This window comes from Centruroides sculpturatus, unplaced genomic scaffold (genome assembly GCF_000671375.1).
Source record: "Centruroides sculpturatus isolate CEXI.00-Female unplaced genomic scaffold, Cexi_2.0 scaffold3, whole genome shotgun sequence".
Classification (NCBI taxonomy): domain Eukaryota; kingdom Metazoa; phylum Arthropoda; class Arachnida; order Scorpiones; family Buthidae; genus Centruroides; species Centruroides sculpturatus.
The window spans coordinates 1,579,793-1,599,691 of record NW_019384366.1 but is presented as its reverse complement, the minus strand read 5'-3'; the positions used below and the strand labels follow the sequence as shown (position 1 = coordinate 1,599,691).

The following is a 19,899-nucleotide window of genomic DNA, read 5'->3' as shown; positions in this document are numbered from 1 at the left end:
GGGGAAAATAATCCAGGGATGTGCAACACTACTTTCATTTAGAAACAAACAGGATAAACCTCATATTTTCTCACCTCATACTGTTATTATCAAGCAAAAGAAGATCCAGAAAAGTTTTTTCAATCAACTGAACTCCAATATTCTTCTAAAAAAATAAAAGTTTATATATATATATACACACACACAAATATATTTCTTGTTGTTCATTCTTTATATTGGAAGTGCTAATTCAAATTGTTCTTTTGATGAAAACATTTTTCATGCCATAATATTACCTCTGCCAAAATTTCTCTTAGAAAACAATTTTGAAAATTTGTGTAAATCAGGTCAGTATCTATTTAAAACCATATTGGTCATTCAGATTAAACTTTTTTTCATCACTTAAGATGACTTGGGAAGGATTAAATGAATTAGGAAATTAATTGATGAGTAGTTCTTATTAAAATGTGTAGAAAACTTATGATCTTTTTATCACAATTCACGTTCTCAGTTTATTTTTGCTACAGTTTGCTTAATAACATTGTATTGGATGAGATTTTTCAAGTAATTTTGAATTATGACACTTACTTATCTAATCCTTTTCGAAATTTTCTTCTTTATAAAATGCTTCTTTGCAGCATTTTATAAAAGTGAATGCTATCTAGCCATGTTTGAATCATCTGTACCTCATGGCATTAGTATATAATGAAGATTTTGCCAGTTTTGAGCTTTATATTGAGCTTGGCCATTTAGCAATGACATGCAAATGACATCATATTCGAATGCATAATACATACTTTTTTTTAGACTGTAATTTTAGGTGTCAGCATTTTTATATTAAATTTTTAATAAAAAATACTTTGGAACCAATTATTTGCTATTTTTATAATTAAAATGTTATGAATGTAATTACTGTATTAGCAAATTGTATTTAATGTTCCCAAGGCTAAGAAAGTGATGATCTTGAAACTATTATACTTGTGAGACATCACCTGTGATAATTGTAAATTTGTCATATTTACAATGGCCTTTTAATGTATTTTTATAATTTTACAATTTTTGTTTGATTTTATAAATTATAAAATTATATATTTTTAAGAACACCAACTGAAGAGGGATGTATTGAGTCTAAAATACATGTTGAGTGCTCTGTATTATGTAATTGTCAAAAACAGCCATAACTTATTGTAGAGTTTTTAATAAGTTGTTAAATAATCATTAAAGATTTTGCAATTTAATCTCATTCACTGGTGTGATAAGCTCATATGTATGTGTGTGTATTTGATCTAAACTTTTTTTTTTTACCCTTGGTCTAAATTCCATTAAGCATACTTAGTTGCATCAGGGAGAGCATTGTCACTTTAATACCTTTTGTACGTTGGAAACTAAGTCATGGACTTGTAATTTTACTTTCCCAGCTCTTATATATAACAGAGGGAAAGTATAGCGATTGATCAAAAAATGACTCCCTCCAAGATTTTTTTTGCATTTTTGGACTTGAAATCTTGAAATGTGGAGAAATGCAAAAAAATTTTGGTTTTTTTTTCCGGTGGGTGGGTACAATTTTGTTCATCCTCTTTGAAACTTAACTCCTGTGTGTTTTGTCAAAAATTTCTGAAATTTTGCAGGGAGGTTTGTGGATTAGAGTGATTGATGCTATTAATTAAATTTTGATTGTTAAAGGTCAATGGGGTGGGTGATAAAGAGGATTGTGTGTCATATCTTGAGTATGGTTGGACTTAATGATGATTTTACTCATAAAAAAATTGTAGATTCTAAGATTAAAACCCATCCCTACCCACAAAATTACTCTTTCTGCAATTTTATAATAGTAAACAATATAAAAGTTATGTTACAAAATATTGTAACAGATGGCACCACCAAAATTTTAAATGTAACTAGAAATTTAAACAATTCATTACTGGATGTTTTACATTTAAATGGATCTACATTACATTTCTAGATTCCTCGTCTCAATTTATGGAAATTAGCAAAGTTTTATCAAAATTGGTTCGTTAAATTTTGAGAACAAACTTGATTCTATAAGCCCATAGTTGTGCTAATGATTGTAAAACATCGCACAACACAGTTTTGCAATTCACACAATATTGCTTTGTCATGAGCGTTCATGAAATGGCCTTATATCTGGAAAGTCATGGACCTCCATTTTTTATTACATTTTTGAATTCCTCATCTCAATTAATGGAAAATGGCAAAGTAATTAAAATCAATTGAACAGATTTTGAGAATGAACACAATTCTGTAAGCCTCATAGAAGAGACTGTCTCTCCTATGAGGCTTACAGAATCTCTTCTAATGCTCTGTCTCAATTAATATCCCATAGGTTAATTGAGTTGTTGTTATAATCTTTTTTCAGGGTTATCATAAAAGCTTTCCAAGCATATGACAAATCAGCATCTTGTATGTTAATTAATGCACTCTCTCCTCAAGGCTGTTTTAAATATATCTAATGTCTGTAAAAATTTAGTTTCTTCTCTAGTAAAGCACTTTTTAATTAATGCTGCTTGTTCCAGTTTAGCTTCAGTTCTTAGTACTGAGGTATATATGGATAGCACTGTTGTTTTTCTTTTTCACTATGTTTATGTTCTTTAATCCTGCTTTTAAGTGATATATATTGGTGGCTCCAATGTAAATTAAATTTTTGTCAAATCTTCTAATGGTATACTATAAACTGCAGGAGCTCTTGTTCTATCTATGTATCATCATTTTGCAGAATTTGGTATATAGCATCTTTTGTAGACCAGCTCTGTTCCTCCATTTTGTGTAATTTCTTTGTATATTGGTTTGTCTCTTGTCATATGGAACATTTAGCACAAAAATATATATATATGTTTTATCAAGTACCCATGTGCCATTGCTATTCTCTTTGTGCTTAAGTTCTATAATCATATCCTCCATACAGGTGCAGTAGGTAAATGCCCTCTAACTAAAGATCTAATTGCCTCTTTTATTGCAACATTTAAAATGATGATCTAAACATTTGTCATTTTTAAGATACAACTGGAATAAAACTAATGTTACTGAGGGCATTAATATTTACATTTTTCCAGTTTTGAATTTTTTAATATTAGTTTGAATTTGTTATAAAGTTGTGTGATCGATTTAATTTAAATGTTGATTCTAAATATCTGAAACATAAATAAATAAAATATATATATATATATATAAGCGCGCAGTTGGCATCCCAACNTATATATATATATACACAAAGTCACCATCTTGAATTATGGTAAATTTATTTGTTGCTTATCTTTAGTCTAAATTACATATCTATATTTTTAATTTGTCAGACTATAACTTGATAATGAATTTAGTTTTATCATTTGATTAATAATAGATAACTTGAGCTTGGTTTCTTATTCACTATAAAATTGTCTTGTATTATTGAAAACACATGCATCTTAATAGTCCCTCAATTATTTGATGTAAATTCATAAAAATTAAGTATGTGAAAATGCTTGCAAAGCTAAAAATAATTGTAATGAATAATAACTATTTAATTGTAATAGAATTTTTTAAAATGTCTAATTTTTATGATTCTTCTCAGTTGTATCCAATATTATAGTTGAGAAGAATAACTAGATAAATGATAACGCAATGACGTGATTTATTTTATTTTTCTCTAGAGTCTAGACAATTGAAACAAATTGGATTTAAGGATAAACTTGACATTTTAAAATTATTCTCAATGTTGTTTGATAGTAATTGGAATTGTGTATGAATATCTGTTAAAGTAGACTTAAATTTGAAAAGAATTTATCTGCTATCTTGATTTGTTGTTGTTTTTGATATTCACAAATATCATTTTTTAAATATCATAGTATATACTTGTATGTGAAATACATGATGTAATATATTACACTATTGTATGTATTTATGAAAATAATTAAACAGAAAATCTTTATTTAAAACCCTTTTACTAAACTTTAGATTAAAGCATGAAATGTAAATAAAATGTTTTAAGTGCTTAATTTAATTCTGAATTAGTTGCATGAAAATAAAGTATAACTTTACAAAATTTAATATATGAATTGTTTTAAGGAATGTTTTGTATATTTTTCATTAATTTTACACTAATTAAACAGTGTTTTAATAGAAAATGGCAGTGCATGATATAGGCCTAGTATGACTTAGGAGTTAAAAATTTAAATCTTTATCTGCTTTTCTCTAATTATGAATTTTTTTTTCTTCTTTTGACATTACTCTATCTTCTAGCTTCATGGATCTAAAGAGCATAGTAATATAACTTCTTCAGCCCTTGCATCAGGGGTTGGATTGTTAGCAGATGCTGCAGCTTCTTCACTTTCTAGTTCAATAGTAAGTAATTATTTTAGGCATGAAAAATTTGGTAGATTTGAAATGATGCTGAAAATAGTATTTATCATATAATTATTTTACTAATGTTACTAGATCAAAATATTTTGCAAAATCTTGTTGTGAAATCCTTAAGATTTCACAAGAAGATTGTACTAATTTATAACCTATAATCCATTTTCTAATATACTGTCTTTTATAATAGGATGCTGTAAGAGTAGCTACTACTGATGACTTATTGCATTATTAATAAGAGTAACTTATTAAGCAATAATTTAGGATGTCATACTAAAGATATATTTCAGTATAATATGAAAGATGTTTTTATTTTAAAATAATGAATAAATATTTCTTTTATGCTGCTAGATGAAAAGAACTTTTAAATAAGTAATCTTTTTGATTTGTAATTTGTTATTCTAACATTAATGGTAAGTATTTCACTTCCTATTGATGATTTTAGAAACTAAACAATCTAGATTACTTGAATAATTAAAGAAATAGGGAAAAAATGCTTAGTAGTATTCAAATCAATAATCTGTCAATGCAGTAACAAGCATCATCCACTTCCCTACATAAAAGCTGCTTCCAAGCTGATTATCAAATGGAAAACTTTTTGTATAATGTTGCTTACATAGTTGAAATTAGGATGGCTTAGTGTATTGTTTACGTTGCCTTGAAAAATCATATATTTTGAATAACTTGTTGACAGCATGATATCTAAAATGATTATAAAAGCAATCTTTGTTGCAGTTGAACAGGCTTAAGTTGTAGATAGGATAATTGAATCAGCAGCTACATAAGTTGATTGTTCTGAACATACCCATTGTTATGTTCAGAACAATCAGTTATGTTTTTGTTTTTAAAGAATTCTAGTTACTTTTTCAGCTATTTTCAGTCTCATCTGCTACTTGCAACCCTGTAATACTCTATTACTTAGTGCAATTTAATTTTTTTTAACCGACCAGCTTATGTAGACTTCTTGGAATGATATCATATGGACTGACTACTTTACCATTTTGTTTTCATTTCAATGTGTAAATTTTTAAAATTGTTTTTAATGATTCTTTGTTTAAATTCTTTATTTTGCATGCATTTTTTGATTTTAAATTACCTATTGAAAAATGATAAATTTACATTTTATACTTTAAAAACAAATTTTTAAGATAATTTNTCATGATTAATAAAAATAATAAAATTTTACTTAAAATTTAAAATCAGAAGAAATTTAACAAAGTTATAAACCATGGCACTGTGAACGTCTAGTCTGGTGTAGTACACCAATAGTGCTACTTGTTCATAGATAGCGCATATAATTGAATTAGTTCGTATACTGAACAAAAGTCGTATACCGAGCAAATTGTCGCGAAACGAGTCGGCGACGACGTTTTAGGAGCTCCTTTAAACGAATGTTGCTGCAATTTTTTCGCTACGTTATAGGAATTTCCGTTATAGGAACGCACGTTATAGGGGGGTCGACTGTATATTGAATTTTAAGCAAAACAGCATATATTCATTGTTGAAATAATGCTAATTTGAGAATGTCCATGTTTTCTTACATAATTGTTGATTTATTTATTTAATAAATTTGAATATTTAATTTATTTTGGACACTTTGGAATATTTTTTGAAGTTACAAAGAGAATTTACATTCATTTAATTAATCTGTAATGGACTTTACTGATAATTTTTGAAGTAACACTTATAATTTACAAATATAAATTGAATCATGCTAATATTTAAACTTCTTAATGAAAGAATAAAAACCTATTTATACATTAAATTTAAATTGACTTATTAAAATGCAAAAACTAAAAATAATTACATAGAATTTTTAACTCTATATTTTATCTGATTGTTGCAATACATACTTTACAGTAGATTTGTATATTTGTAAATTTGAAATACAGTGGAACCTCGGTATATGACCTTAATCCGTTCCTGATGTTTGGACTTATACTGAATAGGACGTATACCAAACCAACCTTTCCCATAAGAAGTAATGTAAAAATGATTAATCCGTTCTCATGTAAAAAAAAAATGGCTGGCTTTAAACACCTCGCTTTCCTGGCTAGTTCCTGCTTGATTTTTCATGAGATCAGCATGTATCTTTTTAGCTTTCTCGCAAATAATTGCTTCTGATAGGATGTCGCCAGCACACTGTTTTTCAGTTATCCAAGCAAAAGCAATTTCTCAAAATGATCTAATGTCTTCGATCTCTGTTTAGGAATTGATTTAACTCCTTTCCCAATGTTAGCAGATTTAATAATGTCTTTATTTTTCAAGATTGTTGATATAGTCGTTCTCGGAATAAGGTATGCAACAGTTAAAATCTTGAACACACATGCTACCTTCGTATTTCTCAACAATCTCTCTTTTTCAGTTCCATTGTGATTCTAGTCATTTTTTTAGTTTTCTGTTGCTTTTCATTTGCTTTTTTGCAATTCATGATTAATAAAAATAATAAAATTTTACTTAAAATTTAAAATCAGAAGAAATTTAACAAAGTTATAAACCATGGCACTGTGAACGTCTAGTCTGGTGTAGTACACCAATAGTGCTACTTGTTCATAGATAGCGCATATAATTGAATTAGTTCGTATACTGAACAAAAGTCGTATACCGAGCAAAATTTGTTTCGTCCAAACAGGATATATTCTGAATTGGACGTATTTTAAAACAGACGTATACCGAGGTACCACTGTGTATTTGTTACATAATAATATATTAAACTTTATTTTAAAATATGATAATGTGAATGACTAAATCAAAGATTAATTTAATGGAATAATTTATTATGTAAAAACTTCTGATTTTAAAAAATATTAAATTTTGTTATAAATTGTTAAAAGAACAAAAGTGCAGATTTTTCAACCCACTTTTTTTAAGTTTTAAATAATATTTTCAACTACATTGAGTCAAAATGTTGTTGTTAAACATTTCCATTTATAAAGTTTGATTAGATTGTTTCTTTACACATGAGTACTTATTAGACCAATTTACAATGGTGAATTTTTTTTTGTCTTGGTGTAATGTAAACATAATTTAAAATATGTATTATATATACATGCATGTACACATATTGTGTATGTGTGGAACATTTATGCATATATACAGTACATACAAAATAAGCAGTTTTCAAAAATAGACAGATGTCACTCAAGATGTTATGAATTTGTATTATATTGTTTTAATTAAAAAGTTTTTGATGTATAGATTTAATAATTGTTCAGTTATTTAATCTGGAAATAAAAAGAAAATTGCTATAAATTATAAATACAAGGAATACCATGAAACAATGCAAATTGGAGTTGGATAGCCTAAAGTGGTCAGTAGTAGAACTCCCTATGCATGCATGAATACCTGTTTTAAATAATACTTATGTAAAGAAATATAAACATGCTTTTTAGTAATTAGATAAGATAGAAATGAATATTATCGTCATCATTTAATATTAAATCTAAGTTTATTTCTTAAAATCACTACAACAACAACAAAATTATAAATTAGAAAATGTATATCCAATTTATAAATTTTATAATGAACTTACTGTATTTATGATGTAAATTCTATTTAAAAATAAATTAATAATAATGATGACTAAATATATTATTATTTATATTAATAAAATTATCCAAAAATTATTGAAATATTATCATACATAAGCAAAGATTGAAGCAAAAGACCTGAAGTGGTTGGTTTGTTATGATATGATAATGGCAACGAGCTAAATTAGTTTTAAAATGTAAAAATTATATCATAATTATGTAATTTCAATATTAAATTGAAATAATTTTATTTTAATTACAAAAGTCGAATATTGTTATTTAGTATAATAAATTTTTAAATATCTGAAATTACTTCAAAAATGACTTAAAATTCTTATTTAAAAAAAAACATTGTTTTCATTTGAGTAATGTTGTTCAATAGGAAAGGGAAAAAATGGGAGATAATCAAAGACACAATGGGAAGGGAAAAGACAGCAGTGCAGCAGATGCTGCCCTAGCTGTCGGGGTAGAAATATTGACAAATGCTGCTGTATCTTCAATGATAGAATCAAAAGTAAGTATTTTTAGCTTTTTAGAAGATTTCTCTTTATTGCATTTGATCTAAATTCATTTATCAAAGTATTTGTTTCTTTTTGCTCATTGTTAATCTTTTAGATTCATTTCATTTAAGAAATATAGGAACATTTTCATTTCATATAAATTAACATTTTGAAATTATTCATGTTTTTTTCATGAAATTATATTTTAGCCTAAGGATAAAAATGAACAACTGTCTGATTTTGCTGCTGGCATTGGAAAATTAACTGAGGCAGCAGTTGTATCAGCGACTGAACAGAAAGTAAGTGTCCAATGCAGTAGCAAAGTCTTTCCATCTAAACTTGATAGTCCTTAATTTTTAATTAGTTTGATTTTTTAATAGAATTATTAATCATTTTTCCATATTTCATAACTATATATTTCAACAGCAATGATATATCTAGAAGAAAATTTTGAAGTTAGTTAATAAAATATTTAATAAAAGATTTTGGCAATTTTTGAAATTGAACATTTAAATTCTATCTGTGTAATCATTTAAACTATTCATTTTAAGTACACAAATATAATCAACTAGCTCTTATTTATATATATATATATATATATACACACACACAAATATATTTCTTGTTGTTCATTCTTTATATTGGAAGTGCTAATTCAAATTGTTCTTTTGATGAAAACATTTTTCATGCCATAATATTACCTCTGCCAAAATTTCTCTTAGAAAACAATTTTGAAAATTTGTGTAAATCAGGTCAGTATCTATTTAAAACCATATTGGTCATTCAGATTAAACTTTTTTTCATCACTTAAGATGACTTGGGAAGGATTAAATGAATTAGGAAATTAATTGATGAGTAGTTCTTATTAAAATGTGTAGAAAACTTATGATCTTTTTATCACAATTCACGTTCTCAGTTTATTTTTGCTACAGTTTGCTTAATAACATTGTATTGGATGAGATTTTTCAAGTAATTTTGAATTATGACACTTACTTATCTAATCCTTTTCAAAATTTTCTTCTTTATAAAATGCTTCTTTGCAGCATTTTATAAAAGTGAATGCTATCTAGCCATGTTTGAATCATCTGTACCTCATGGCATTAGTATATAATGAAGATTTTGCCAGTTTTGAGCTTTATATTGAGCTTGGCCATTTAGCAATGACATGCAAATGACATCATATTCGAATGCATAATACATACTTTTTTTTAGACTGTAATTTTAGGTGTCAGCATTTTTATATTAAATTTTTAATAAAAAATACTTTGGAACCAATTATTTGCTATTTTTATAATTAAAATGTTATGAATGTAATTACTGTATTAGCAAATTGTATTTAATGTTCCCAAGGCTAAGAAAGTGATGATCTTGAAACTATTATACTTGTGAGACATCACCTGTGATAATTGTAAATTTGTCATATTTACAATGGCCTTTTAATGTATTTTTATAATTTTACAATTTTTGTTTGATTTTATAAATTATAAAATTATATATTTTTAAGAACACCAACTGAAGAGGGATGTATTGAGTCTAAAATACATGTTGAGTGCTCTGTATTATGTAATTGTCAAAAACAGCCATAACTTATTGTAGAGTTTTTAATAAGTTGTTAAATAATCATTAAAGATTTTGCAATTTAATCTCATTCACTGGTGTGATAAGCTCATATGTATGTGTGTGTATTTGATCTAAACTTTTTTTTTTTACCCTTGGTCTAAATTCCATTAAGCATACTTAGTTGCATCAGGGAGAGCATTGTCACTTGAATACCTTTTGTACGTTGGAAACTAAGTCATGGACTTGTAATTTTACTTTCCCAGCTCTTATATATAACAGAGGGAAAGTATAGCGATTGATCAAAAAATGACTCCCTCCAAGATTTTTTTTGCATTTTTGGACTTGAAATCTTGAAATGTGGAGAAATGCAAAAAAATTTTGGTTTTTTTTTCCGGTGGGTGGGTACAATTTTGTTCATCCTCTTTGAAACTTAACTCCTGTGTGTTTTGTCAAAAATTTCTGAAATTTTGCAGGGAGGTTTGTGGATTAGAGTGATTGATGCTATTAATTAAATTTTGATTGTTAAAGGTCAATGGGGTGGGTGATAAAGAGGATTGTGTGTCATATCTTGAGTATGGTTGGACTTAATGATGATTTTACTCATAAAAAAATTGTAGATTCTAAGATTAAAACTCATCCCTACCCACAAAATTACTCTTTCTGCAATTTTATAATAGTAAACAATATAAAAGTTATGTTACAAAATATTGTAACAGATGGCACCACCAAAATTTTAAATGTAACTAGAAATTTAAACAATTCATTACTGGATGTTTTACATTTAAATGGATCTACATTACATTTCTAGATTCCTCGTCTCAATTTATGGAAATTAGCAAAGTTTTATCAAAATTGGTTCGTTAAATTTTGAGAACAAACTTGATTCTATAAGCCCATAGTTGTGCTAATGATTGTAAAACATCGCACAACACAGTTTTGCAATTCACACAATATTGCTTTGTCATGAGCGTTCATGAAATGGCCTTATATCTGGAAAGTCATGGACCTCCATTTTTTATTACATTTTTGAATTCCTCATCTCAATTAATGGAAAATGGCAAAGTAATTAAAATCAATTGAACAGATTTTGAGAATGAACACAATTCTGTAAGCCTCATAGAAGAGACTGTCTCTCCTATGAGGCTTACAGAATCTCTTCTAATGCTCTGTCTCAATTAATATCCCATAGGTTAATTGAGTTGTTGTTATAATCTTTTTTCAGGGTTATCATAAAAGCTTTCCAAGCATATGACAAATCAGCATCTTGTATGTTAATTAATGCACTCTCTCCTCAAGGCTGTTTTAAATATATCTAATGTCTGTAAAAATTTAGTTTCTTCTCTAGTAAAGCACTTTTTAATTAATGCTGCTTGTTCCAGTTTAGCTTCAGTTCTTAGTACTGAGGTATATATGGATAGCACTGTTGTTTTTCTTTTTCACTATGTTTATGTTCTTTAATCCTGCTTTTAAGTGATATATATTGGTGGCTCCAATGTAAATTAAATTTTTGTCAAATCTTCTAATGGTATACTATAAACTGCAGGAGCTCTTGTTCTATCTATGTATCATCATTTTGCAGAATTTGGTATATAGCATCTTTTGTAGACCAGCTCTGTTCCTCCATTTTGTGTAATTTCTTTGTATATTGGTTTGTCTCTTGTCATATGGAACATTTAGCACAAAAATATATATATATGTTTTATCAAGTACCCATGTGCCATTGCTATTCTCTTTGTGCTTAAGTNTATATATATATACACAAAGTCACCATCTTGAATTATGGTAAATTTATTTGTTGCTTATCTTTAGTCTAAATTACATATCTATATTTTTAATTTGTCAGACTATAACTTGATAATGAATTTAGTTTTATCATTTGATTAATAATAGATAACTTGAGCTTGGTTTCTTATTCACTATAAAATTGTCTTGTATTATTGAAAACACATGCATCTTAATAGTCCCTCAATTATTTGATGTAAATTCATAAAAATTAAGTATGTGAAAATGCTTGCAAAGCTAAAAATAATTGTAATGAATAATAACTATTTAATTGTAATAGAATTTTTTAAAATGTCTAATTTTTATGATTCTTCTCAGTTGTATCCAATATTATAGTTGAGAAGAATAACTAGATAAATGATAACGCAATGACGTGATTTATTTTATTTTTCTCTAGAGTCTAGACAATTGAAACAAATTGGATTTAAGGATAAACTTGACATTTTAAAATTATTCTCAATGTTGTTTGATAGTAATTGGAATTGTGTATGAATATCTGTTAAAGTAGACTTAAATTTGAAAAGAATTTATCTGCTATCTTGATTTGTTGTTGTTTTTGATATTCACAAATATCATTTTTTAAATATCATAGTATATACTTGTATGTGAAATACATGATGTAATATATTACACTATTGTATGTATTTATGAAAATAATTAAACAGAAAATCTTTATTTAAAACCCTTTTACTAAACTTTAGATTAAAGCATGAAATGTAAATAAAATGTTTTAAGTGCTTAATTTAATTCTGAATTAGTTGCATGAAAATAAAGTATAACTTTACAAAATTTAATATATGAATTGTTTTAAGGAATGTTTTGTATATTTTTCATTAATTTTACACTAATTAAACAGTGTTTTAATAGAAAATGGCAGTGCATGATATAGGCCTAGTATGACTTAGGAGTTAAAAATTTAAATCTTTATCTGCTTTTCTCTAATTATGAATTTTTTTTTCTTCTTTTGACATTACTCTATCTTCTAGCTTCATGGATCTAAAGAGCATAGTAATATAACTTCTTCAGCCCTTGCATCAGGGGTTGGATTGTTAGCAGATGCTGCAGCTTCTTCACTTTCTAGTTCAATAGTAAGTAATTATTTTAGGCATGAAAAATTTGGTAGATTTGAAATGATGCTGAAAATAGTATTTATCATATAATTATTTTACTAATGTTACTAGATCAAAATATTTTGCAAAATCTTGTTGTGAAATCCTTAAGATTTCACAAGAAGATTGTACTAATTTATAACCTATAATCCATTTTCTAATATACTGTCTTTTATAATAGGATGCTGTAAGAGTAGCTACTACTGATGACTTATTGCATTATTAATAAGAGTAACTTATTAAGCAATAATTTAGGATGTCATACTAAAGATATATTTCAGTATAATATGAAAGATGTTTTTATTTTAAAATAATGAATAAATATTTCTTTTATGCTGCTAGATGAAAAGAACTTTTAAATAAGTAATCTTTTTGATTTGTAATTTGTTATTCTAACATTAATGGTAAGTATTTCACTTCCTATTGATGATTTTAGAAACTAAACAATCTAGATTACTTGAATAATTAAAGAAATAGGGAAAAAATGCTTAGTAGTATTCAAATCAATAATCTGTCAATGCAGTAACAAGCATCATCCACTTCCCTACATAAAAGCTGCTTCCAAGCTGATTATCAAATGGAAAACTTTTTGTATAATGTTGCTTACATAGTTGAAATTAGGATGGCTTAGTGTATTGTTTACGTTGCCTTGAAAAATCATATATTTTGAATAACTTGTTGACAGCATGATATCTAAAATGATTATAAAAGCAATCTTTGTTGCAGTTGAACAGGCTTAAGTTGTAGATAGGATAATTGAATCAGCAGCTACATAAGTTGATTGTTCTGAACATACCCATTGTTATGTTCAGAACAATCAGTTATGTTTTTGTTTTTAAAGAATTCTAGTTACTTTTTCAGCTATTTTCAGTCTCATCTGCTACTTGCAACCCTGTAATACTCTATTACTTAGTGCAATTTAATTTTTTTTAACCGACCAGCTTATGTAGACTTCTTGGAATGATATCATATGGACTGACTACTTTACCATTTTGTTTTCATTTCAATGTGTAAATTTTTAAAATTGTTTTTAATGATTCTTTGTTTAAATTCTTTATTTTGCATGCATTTTTTGATTTTAAATTACCTATTGAAAAATGATAAATTTACATTTTATACTTTAAAAACAAATTTTTAAGATAATTTTAATGTTTTAAAACTGAAATGGTGATAATTTTTTAATAAAAGCTTTATTGAATGAATTAGCTTTTAAATTTTAATATAATTATTTTCTTTAGTTTTTATTATTTATGATGCAATTATGCAATTTGAAGGAAAAACTAATAATAAAAGTAGCAATTCTAAGCAATGAATTATTACTGTAGTTTTATATTTGATAAGCTTTGATTTAGAAAATAATTGGTGTGTAATTATATATGACTTTGTTAATAGAATAAACTTGAGTTTTATTTAATTAGGTTGCCACATTAGAATACAAAATTTGTGATAGATGATACTGCCATAAGATATTTATCACAATGTATCAATAATATATCATTTTAATAATAATAATTGTATTTATTAATATTAGTTTCACTTGTTTTATAATAATTTTTTATTTAATTTTCTTAAAAATTGGTATTATATTAATATATTTCAGTGGTTCTCAACTGACTTACTGTGGAAGGCTGGTGTACTGCAAATTTCTTTTGAGGAATGCCACAAAATTTTAAAAAATTTGTCAAAAAAAAGTAGAAAAAAAAAAAGAATTTTAATATTTGTGTATTTTATATAAAAAGTGCTGATCTTCAATATCATGTTTTTCATTTATACACACAGGCATTTCTGATGAGAGACTTATTGGTGTGCTATCAAATTGTCACTAGCTCAAAAGCAGGTTAAGAACCATTGATGCATTGCATATTATTATTGATTTATCTTAATTTACAGTTAGTACTCTGGAGTTTTAAAACCTCTTAAATTTAATGCATTTATTTCAAATTTTATGTTTTCAAATGTTAGAAATAATTATTATACTTATAAAAATTTATCACTTTTTATATGGGTAGGTATAAATTTTTTCACTTAGATTTCTAGACGTGTTGCATTAAATTGATTTTCTGTTTACCAATATATTAGGAGTAATGTAATTATTAGTAAAAAAAAATGTATTTAACCACTTAACAATTGACAACCTCTTTTAGTTTTTAATATTTAAAACAAATATATAATTTTAATTCAAATTCTAATTATTGTTAAAAACATTTTTGCTTAAGATAATTAGGAAGCTTACAATATAATTAAAATTATTAATCATAAAATACTTACATATATATATATATATATATATATTACAAAACTTACTACTACTACTACTACTACTACTACTACTACTACTAAATAAATCAAACCACTGCTTAATTCTTTTAACACATTAAGTGCCACAATAGTGGGTCATAAAATATCATCCTGGGCCACGATCTGTTAAAAAAAAATGGCACAAATGATGGCTATTTAATATAATTTTATCTGCATTGTTGAAGAACATTTTTTTTCTCATTTTTTGGAATATTGCAACATGTGCCCCGGATGATTTTTTTCCTGATCATGTTATGCCAGGCATGGCCAACATATGCCCCGTCTAATGAATTTGTGGCCCACGATTCATTTGTCAATATCAGCCACTTAAGTCTGAATATCTCGATGAAAAGTTCTGACGGCTAAAAAAAAAAAACAGGTCAACAAGTAACTGTGCGATTAGAGTTAACGCTCAATTACAAATGTCTTCAGCACAGCGTAGAATGTTGATAATGCATGATAATGTGAAAAATGTATCTGTAATCTCTATGTACAATTCAGTTTCTATGGGGTGATACCACAATGAGATCTCACACCACCTCAAAATCTTGCTAGGGCAGCCTCTGGTTCAGCCCATGAAAAGTTTTCTTTCCAATTCGGCCCAGGGACAAAAACTGTTGGCCACCCCTGTGTTATGCCATTATGCATTTTATATGCTCAACAGCTTTTGAATTCCTATTAGTATTCTATCATAAAAAATTTACTGGGCCAACTGCAATTTCTATTCCCACAGGCCATGCTTTAACTATTTTTATTAACTAAACATGTTGCTTCAAATTAACACAGCTCAGATTTCAGTGTGTAGTGTTTTTTTTTTTCATTTCTGTAATACACAGCCCAGGAAAATTACTGGGTATGTTGCAAATATGCAATATATCCAGCAATATTTTGTTATATTTAAGCACCATGTGTTGCAAATATTTTGCAACACATGGTGTTTAAATGTGTTGACTGAAAATATTTATTTTATTAAATGTCAGATCACCTTCAACTTAGATCAACTTGTTTACATTATTCTAAACTGTTAATATGTAACTGAAATTAAAACAAAATTCAAAATTATTCAAAACAATTACAAAAAATAATTTTGAAAATTATTAAGAAATACAGAAGAGATTTTGATGATATGAAACCGTGCTTTGCAATTTGTTTATGCTTCTAACACAATAAAGTGCTATAAATTAAGACACTTGGCGGATTTTCTCATCTTTATTTAGTTGATACGTGTGAAAAAGTTACACGTTTCGGGCTCTTAAGCCCCTCTTCAGCCAACTAAAACATTTAAAAAAGGATATAACATACACATAAAAAAGAATACACAAGTTTTGTAAAATTCTTAAAAATATAAAACATACCTATCCATACAAGTCTTATAAATTGAAGTAACAGCTTACTCTCAATATTTTCTCAGTAACATCAGCTTATTCACAGTATTTTTTCCCCTTCAGCCAACTATAATATTAGGGGAGTATACAACATATCTATACAAACTATACATAAGTTTTATAGAATCTGTAAAACTATCTTCAATTAAGGCATACCTTGAGTATGGCTGTTGTTAAGGCTGTACACAATTGATTATACCTTTTACTTATAAAACAGTCCCACAAAATTCTTGATCTAAAACATACCTTGGACAACAATTATCAAATTGGTATACAATTGATTATGCTTTCCACTCATAAATCTGTTTTACTAAATCCTTATTTTCTTTGATACGCATTGACAATATAATACGAATTTACATAACTTCTACAATATAAATTTACATATCTGACATCTACTATATTTTTACAATATATGATTGTTGATTTATTTAACATTACAGTATTTAATATTATAGATTATTATATGAACTAATGACATTACAATGTCTTGAGGTTGGTAAACAGGATTAACATTTAATATAAATTTACATATTATTTGATTCCCGTTACAACATTACAGTTTTTTGTTATTGTTGATTTATGTAACAGTTCAATCGTTATTATTAATTAGCACATTGATCACAATAATAATAGTTTGAATCTAGTGAATACAATTAATATAAAATTTTTAACCAGTTTTCGTTTATTGAGATGCTAGGATTTTTATTTATACTATTTTGATTTTTGATTATTTCTATACTTTCTTTGAATTTTCTTTTGTATGTATCTCTTTCTCTGTGTAAGATATCTATATTATTTTTGTCTATATTACAATTATTCAAAAGGCAGTGTTCATGAAAAGCAGAATTTAGTCTACGATATTTCAAATCGGCTATATGTTCTTTCAATCTTACTTTAACTTTACGTTTAGTTTCACCTATATAAAATTTTTTTTCGCATGTACACGGAATGTTATAGACTACATTTTTACTTTCTTCTTTATTTGTTATATTTGTTTTGTTAACTTGTTTTGCATTTAATCTGGAGAGTAGCTTATCATATGTTGGTACTAGTTGTACATTAATTTTTTTGACTTCCTTATTAACCTCTTCGTATAAACCTTTTATGTATGGGAAACTAATGTATCTTATTTCTGCTTGTTTAGGATCTATTCTTATTGTTTTATCTGTTTTTTTATCTATTTCTGTTTCCCAAATATTAAGGATTCTGTTTGGGTATCCTGAAAGAATAAATTTTTTCTTTAGCGTATTTAAATGTTCGATTTGTTTAGTATTTATACTACTGTAGTTCTATTTTTGATTTTAGTGTATTCCATATTAAATATGTTTCGTTTTATATGAAGTGGTATATTAGAATTATAGTTAACTTTATTTAGTTGATACGTGTAACTTTTTCACACGTATCAACTAAATAAAGATGAGAAAATCCGCCAAGTGTCTTAATTTATAGCACTTTATTGTGTTAGAAGCATAGAAGAGATTTTGTTTTTAGTGTAAGATGTACTGATGTAAAATGAAATAAAATTAGTTTAACTTTTTAAGTTTAGAATCTCCATTTTTATATAAAAATTTTTAGACAAAACCAAATACACAAGTTTTAGAAAATTTAAATATGAGGATCAGGTTAGCCAAATTGACACCTGTGAGGTTTGTTGATGATTGTAAGTAATTATATTCAGAATATCAGGATGTTTTCTGACATCACACAGGCTATGCCTATGAATTGAAATTTTGAGTGGTCTCATTGTGGGAGACTTGGTCTAAGTGAATAGAGTTGGAGATGATGAGTCAATTAGAAATCAATTACTCTATACACTTAACTAGATAACAAAATCGTTCACTTGTTTTGAATATTTTATGTTAATTAAACAGAAATATAATCATTTAAATGGTTAGTTATACAAGAGGTTTCTAAACACACACAAAAGTTGTACAAAGAGGAAGCTTACAATTTGTTCTGTATTACAAAAATAGTACAATAGTTTGAGTTATTTTTTTCTTTATTCTTATGTTGAGTATATTCTTATAAAAACTCTGAAATCCTCCAAATTTCAGTTTTTATACAAGGTTTGGTAGATATCCCATGTAGGTAAACTCAGATAATTCCCTTTTGAGAGAGACATGATGAATGATGAATGGGCATTAATACTCCATGAGGAAATACATGACCTGACAGGATGATGCTCTTAACATGAAATGTGTGTCACTAAGATTCTTGACTCCACTATCTAGGTTATCCAAACAATGACAAGACATTTATTTTTTCGGAGAATGACAAACAATTCCAAATTTGGTAATAATTATAGATTCACACACTCAAATTCTCCAATTGGATGATATTTCCTGGGAAAAGCAGTGACTAACTTTATTTCTGACTAAAACATCCTTCTTTGTTTTGTTATAGTAGATAAAATTTGTCACCTTCCTCCCGAACATTTGAAGTTGGGCTTAACACAAACATTTTACAAAAATTTTTGTAAATTCAAAAGCAATAGCTCTGGATATTTGTAGAAAGAAAAATTAAAGTAATCTAATCCTTATACCCCAAGTATTGTTAATTTAATATGCATCTTTTATATTATACAATGATGACTTAAATGAAGATATATAATTGTTCTAAAATTCTTACTATAGTATTATCATATCATTTTCAGGCTTATTTTAGATGATGTACTGTAAGGACTCTTTTTATGCGGATTATTTTTATGCGATTTTGAAGTTGTGCGGTTTGTATTTCATCCAAAAATTTTTTGACAAACATACATATAGGCTTGTTTAGGAAGCCCACGTATAGACAGTCTCCAAAAATCGTGGAACGCTCAAAGCTCACTCCATTTGTTCCACTGACATATAACGTTTATGGATGTAAAGGACAGCTAAATCTACCTTAATCGCTTTAGTTCCTAGCAATTTTTGATATAAATGTAATTAAACATAAAAAATAGTTAAAACTGAAAAAAACGAAAGAAATGCATTAATTTTGAAGAAAAAGCTTGGAAAGTTTAAATTCCTTTGTCTCGCCCTTCTGTGAAATTTGACACCGAGGAGTCATTGTTTACACAGCTGGATGACCTTGAACACAGCTGGAGTCCGATTTCCCGGGACATTCTCATAGCCATCCCGGGAGGACAAGGGTTTAAAGTACGGTGAACACTAGCTGGCCATATATTTTTAAATATTTTTAAAAAATTAAAAATTTTATTGCAATTTCCAACTCCCCCTAATTAATTAAATTTATATAAAATAAAATATATTAATTTAAAAAATTTAAAAACTATTGGAAGTCGTTTTTGACATCAGAAAGCAGCTTTAAATAACTTTACCGAAGTCAAATCTGTGCACTACAACTTTAGAATGATTAATTAATTTTGATAAAAAATCCCCATTAAAAAAACATTAAAAAG

At 27.0% G+C, this 19,899-nt stretch overlaps 1 protein-coding gene across 2 annotated transcripts in view; it reads left to right on the top strand.

Annotated features, from left to right (window-relative positions):
• The window catches only part of LOC111612559 (formin-like protein 12), a 74,126-nt gene that overhangs the window by 49,332 nt on the left and 4,895 nt on the right, over positions 1–19,899 (top strand). The window contains exons 9-11 of one of the 2 annotated variants that reach the window (XM_023353789.1): positions 8,242–8,373; positions 8,569–8,658; positions 12,688–12,789. In XM_023353789.1, coding sequence (XP_023209557.1) covers positions 8,242–8,373; positions 8,569–8,658; positions 12,688–12,789 — 324 coding nt within the window. The remainder of the gene's footprint in view (positions 1–8,241; positions 8,374–8,568; positions 8,659–12,687; positions 12,790–19,899) is intronic. The other variant, XM_023353796.1, reaches the window with a different exon arrangement.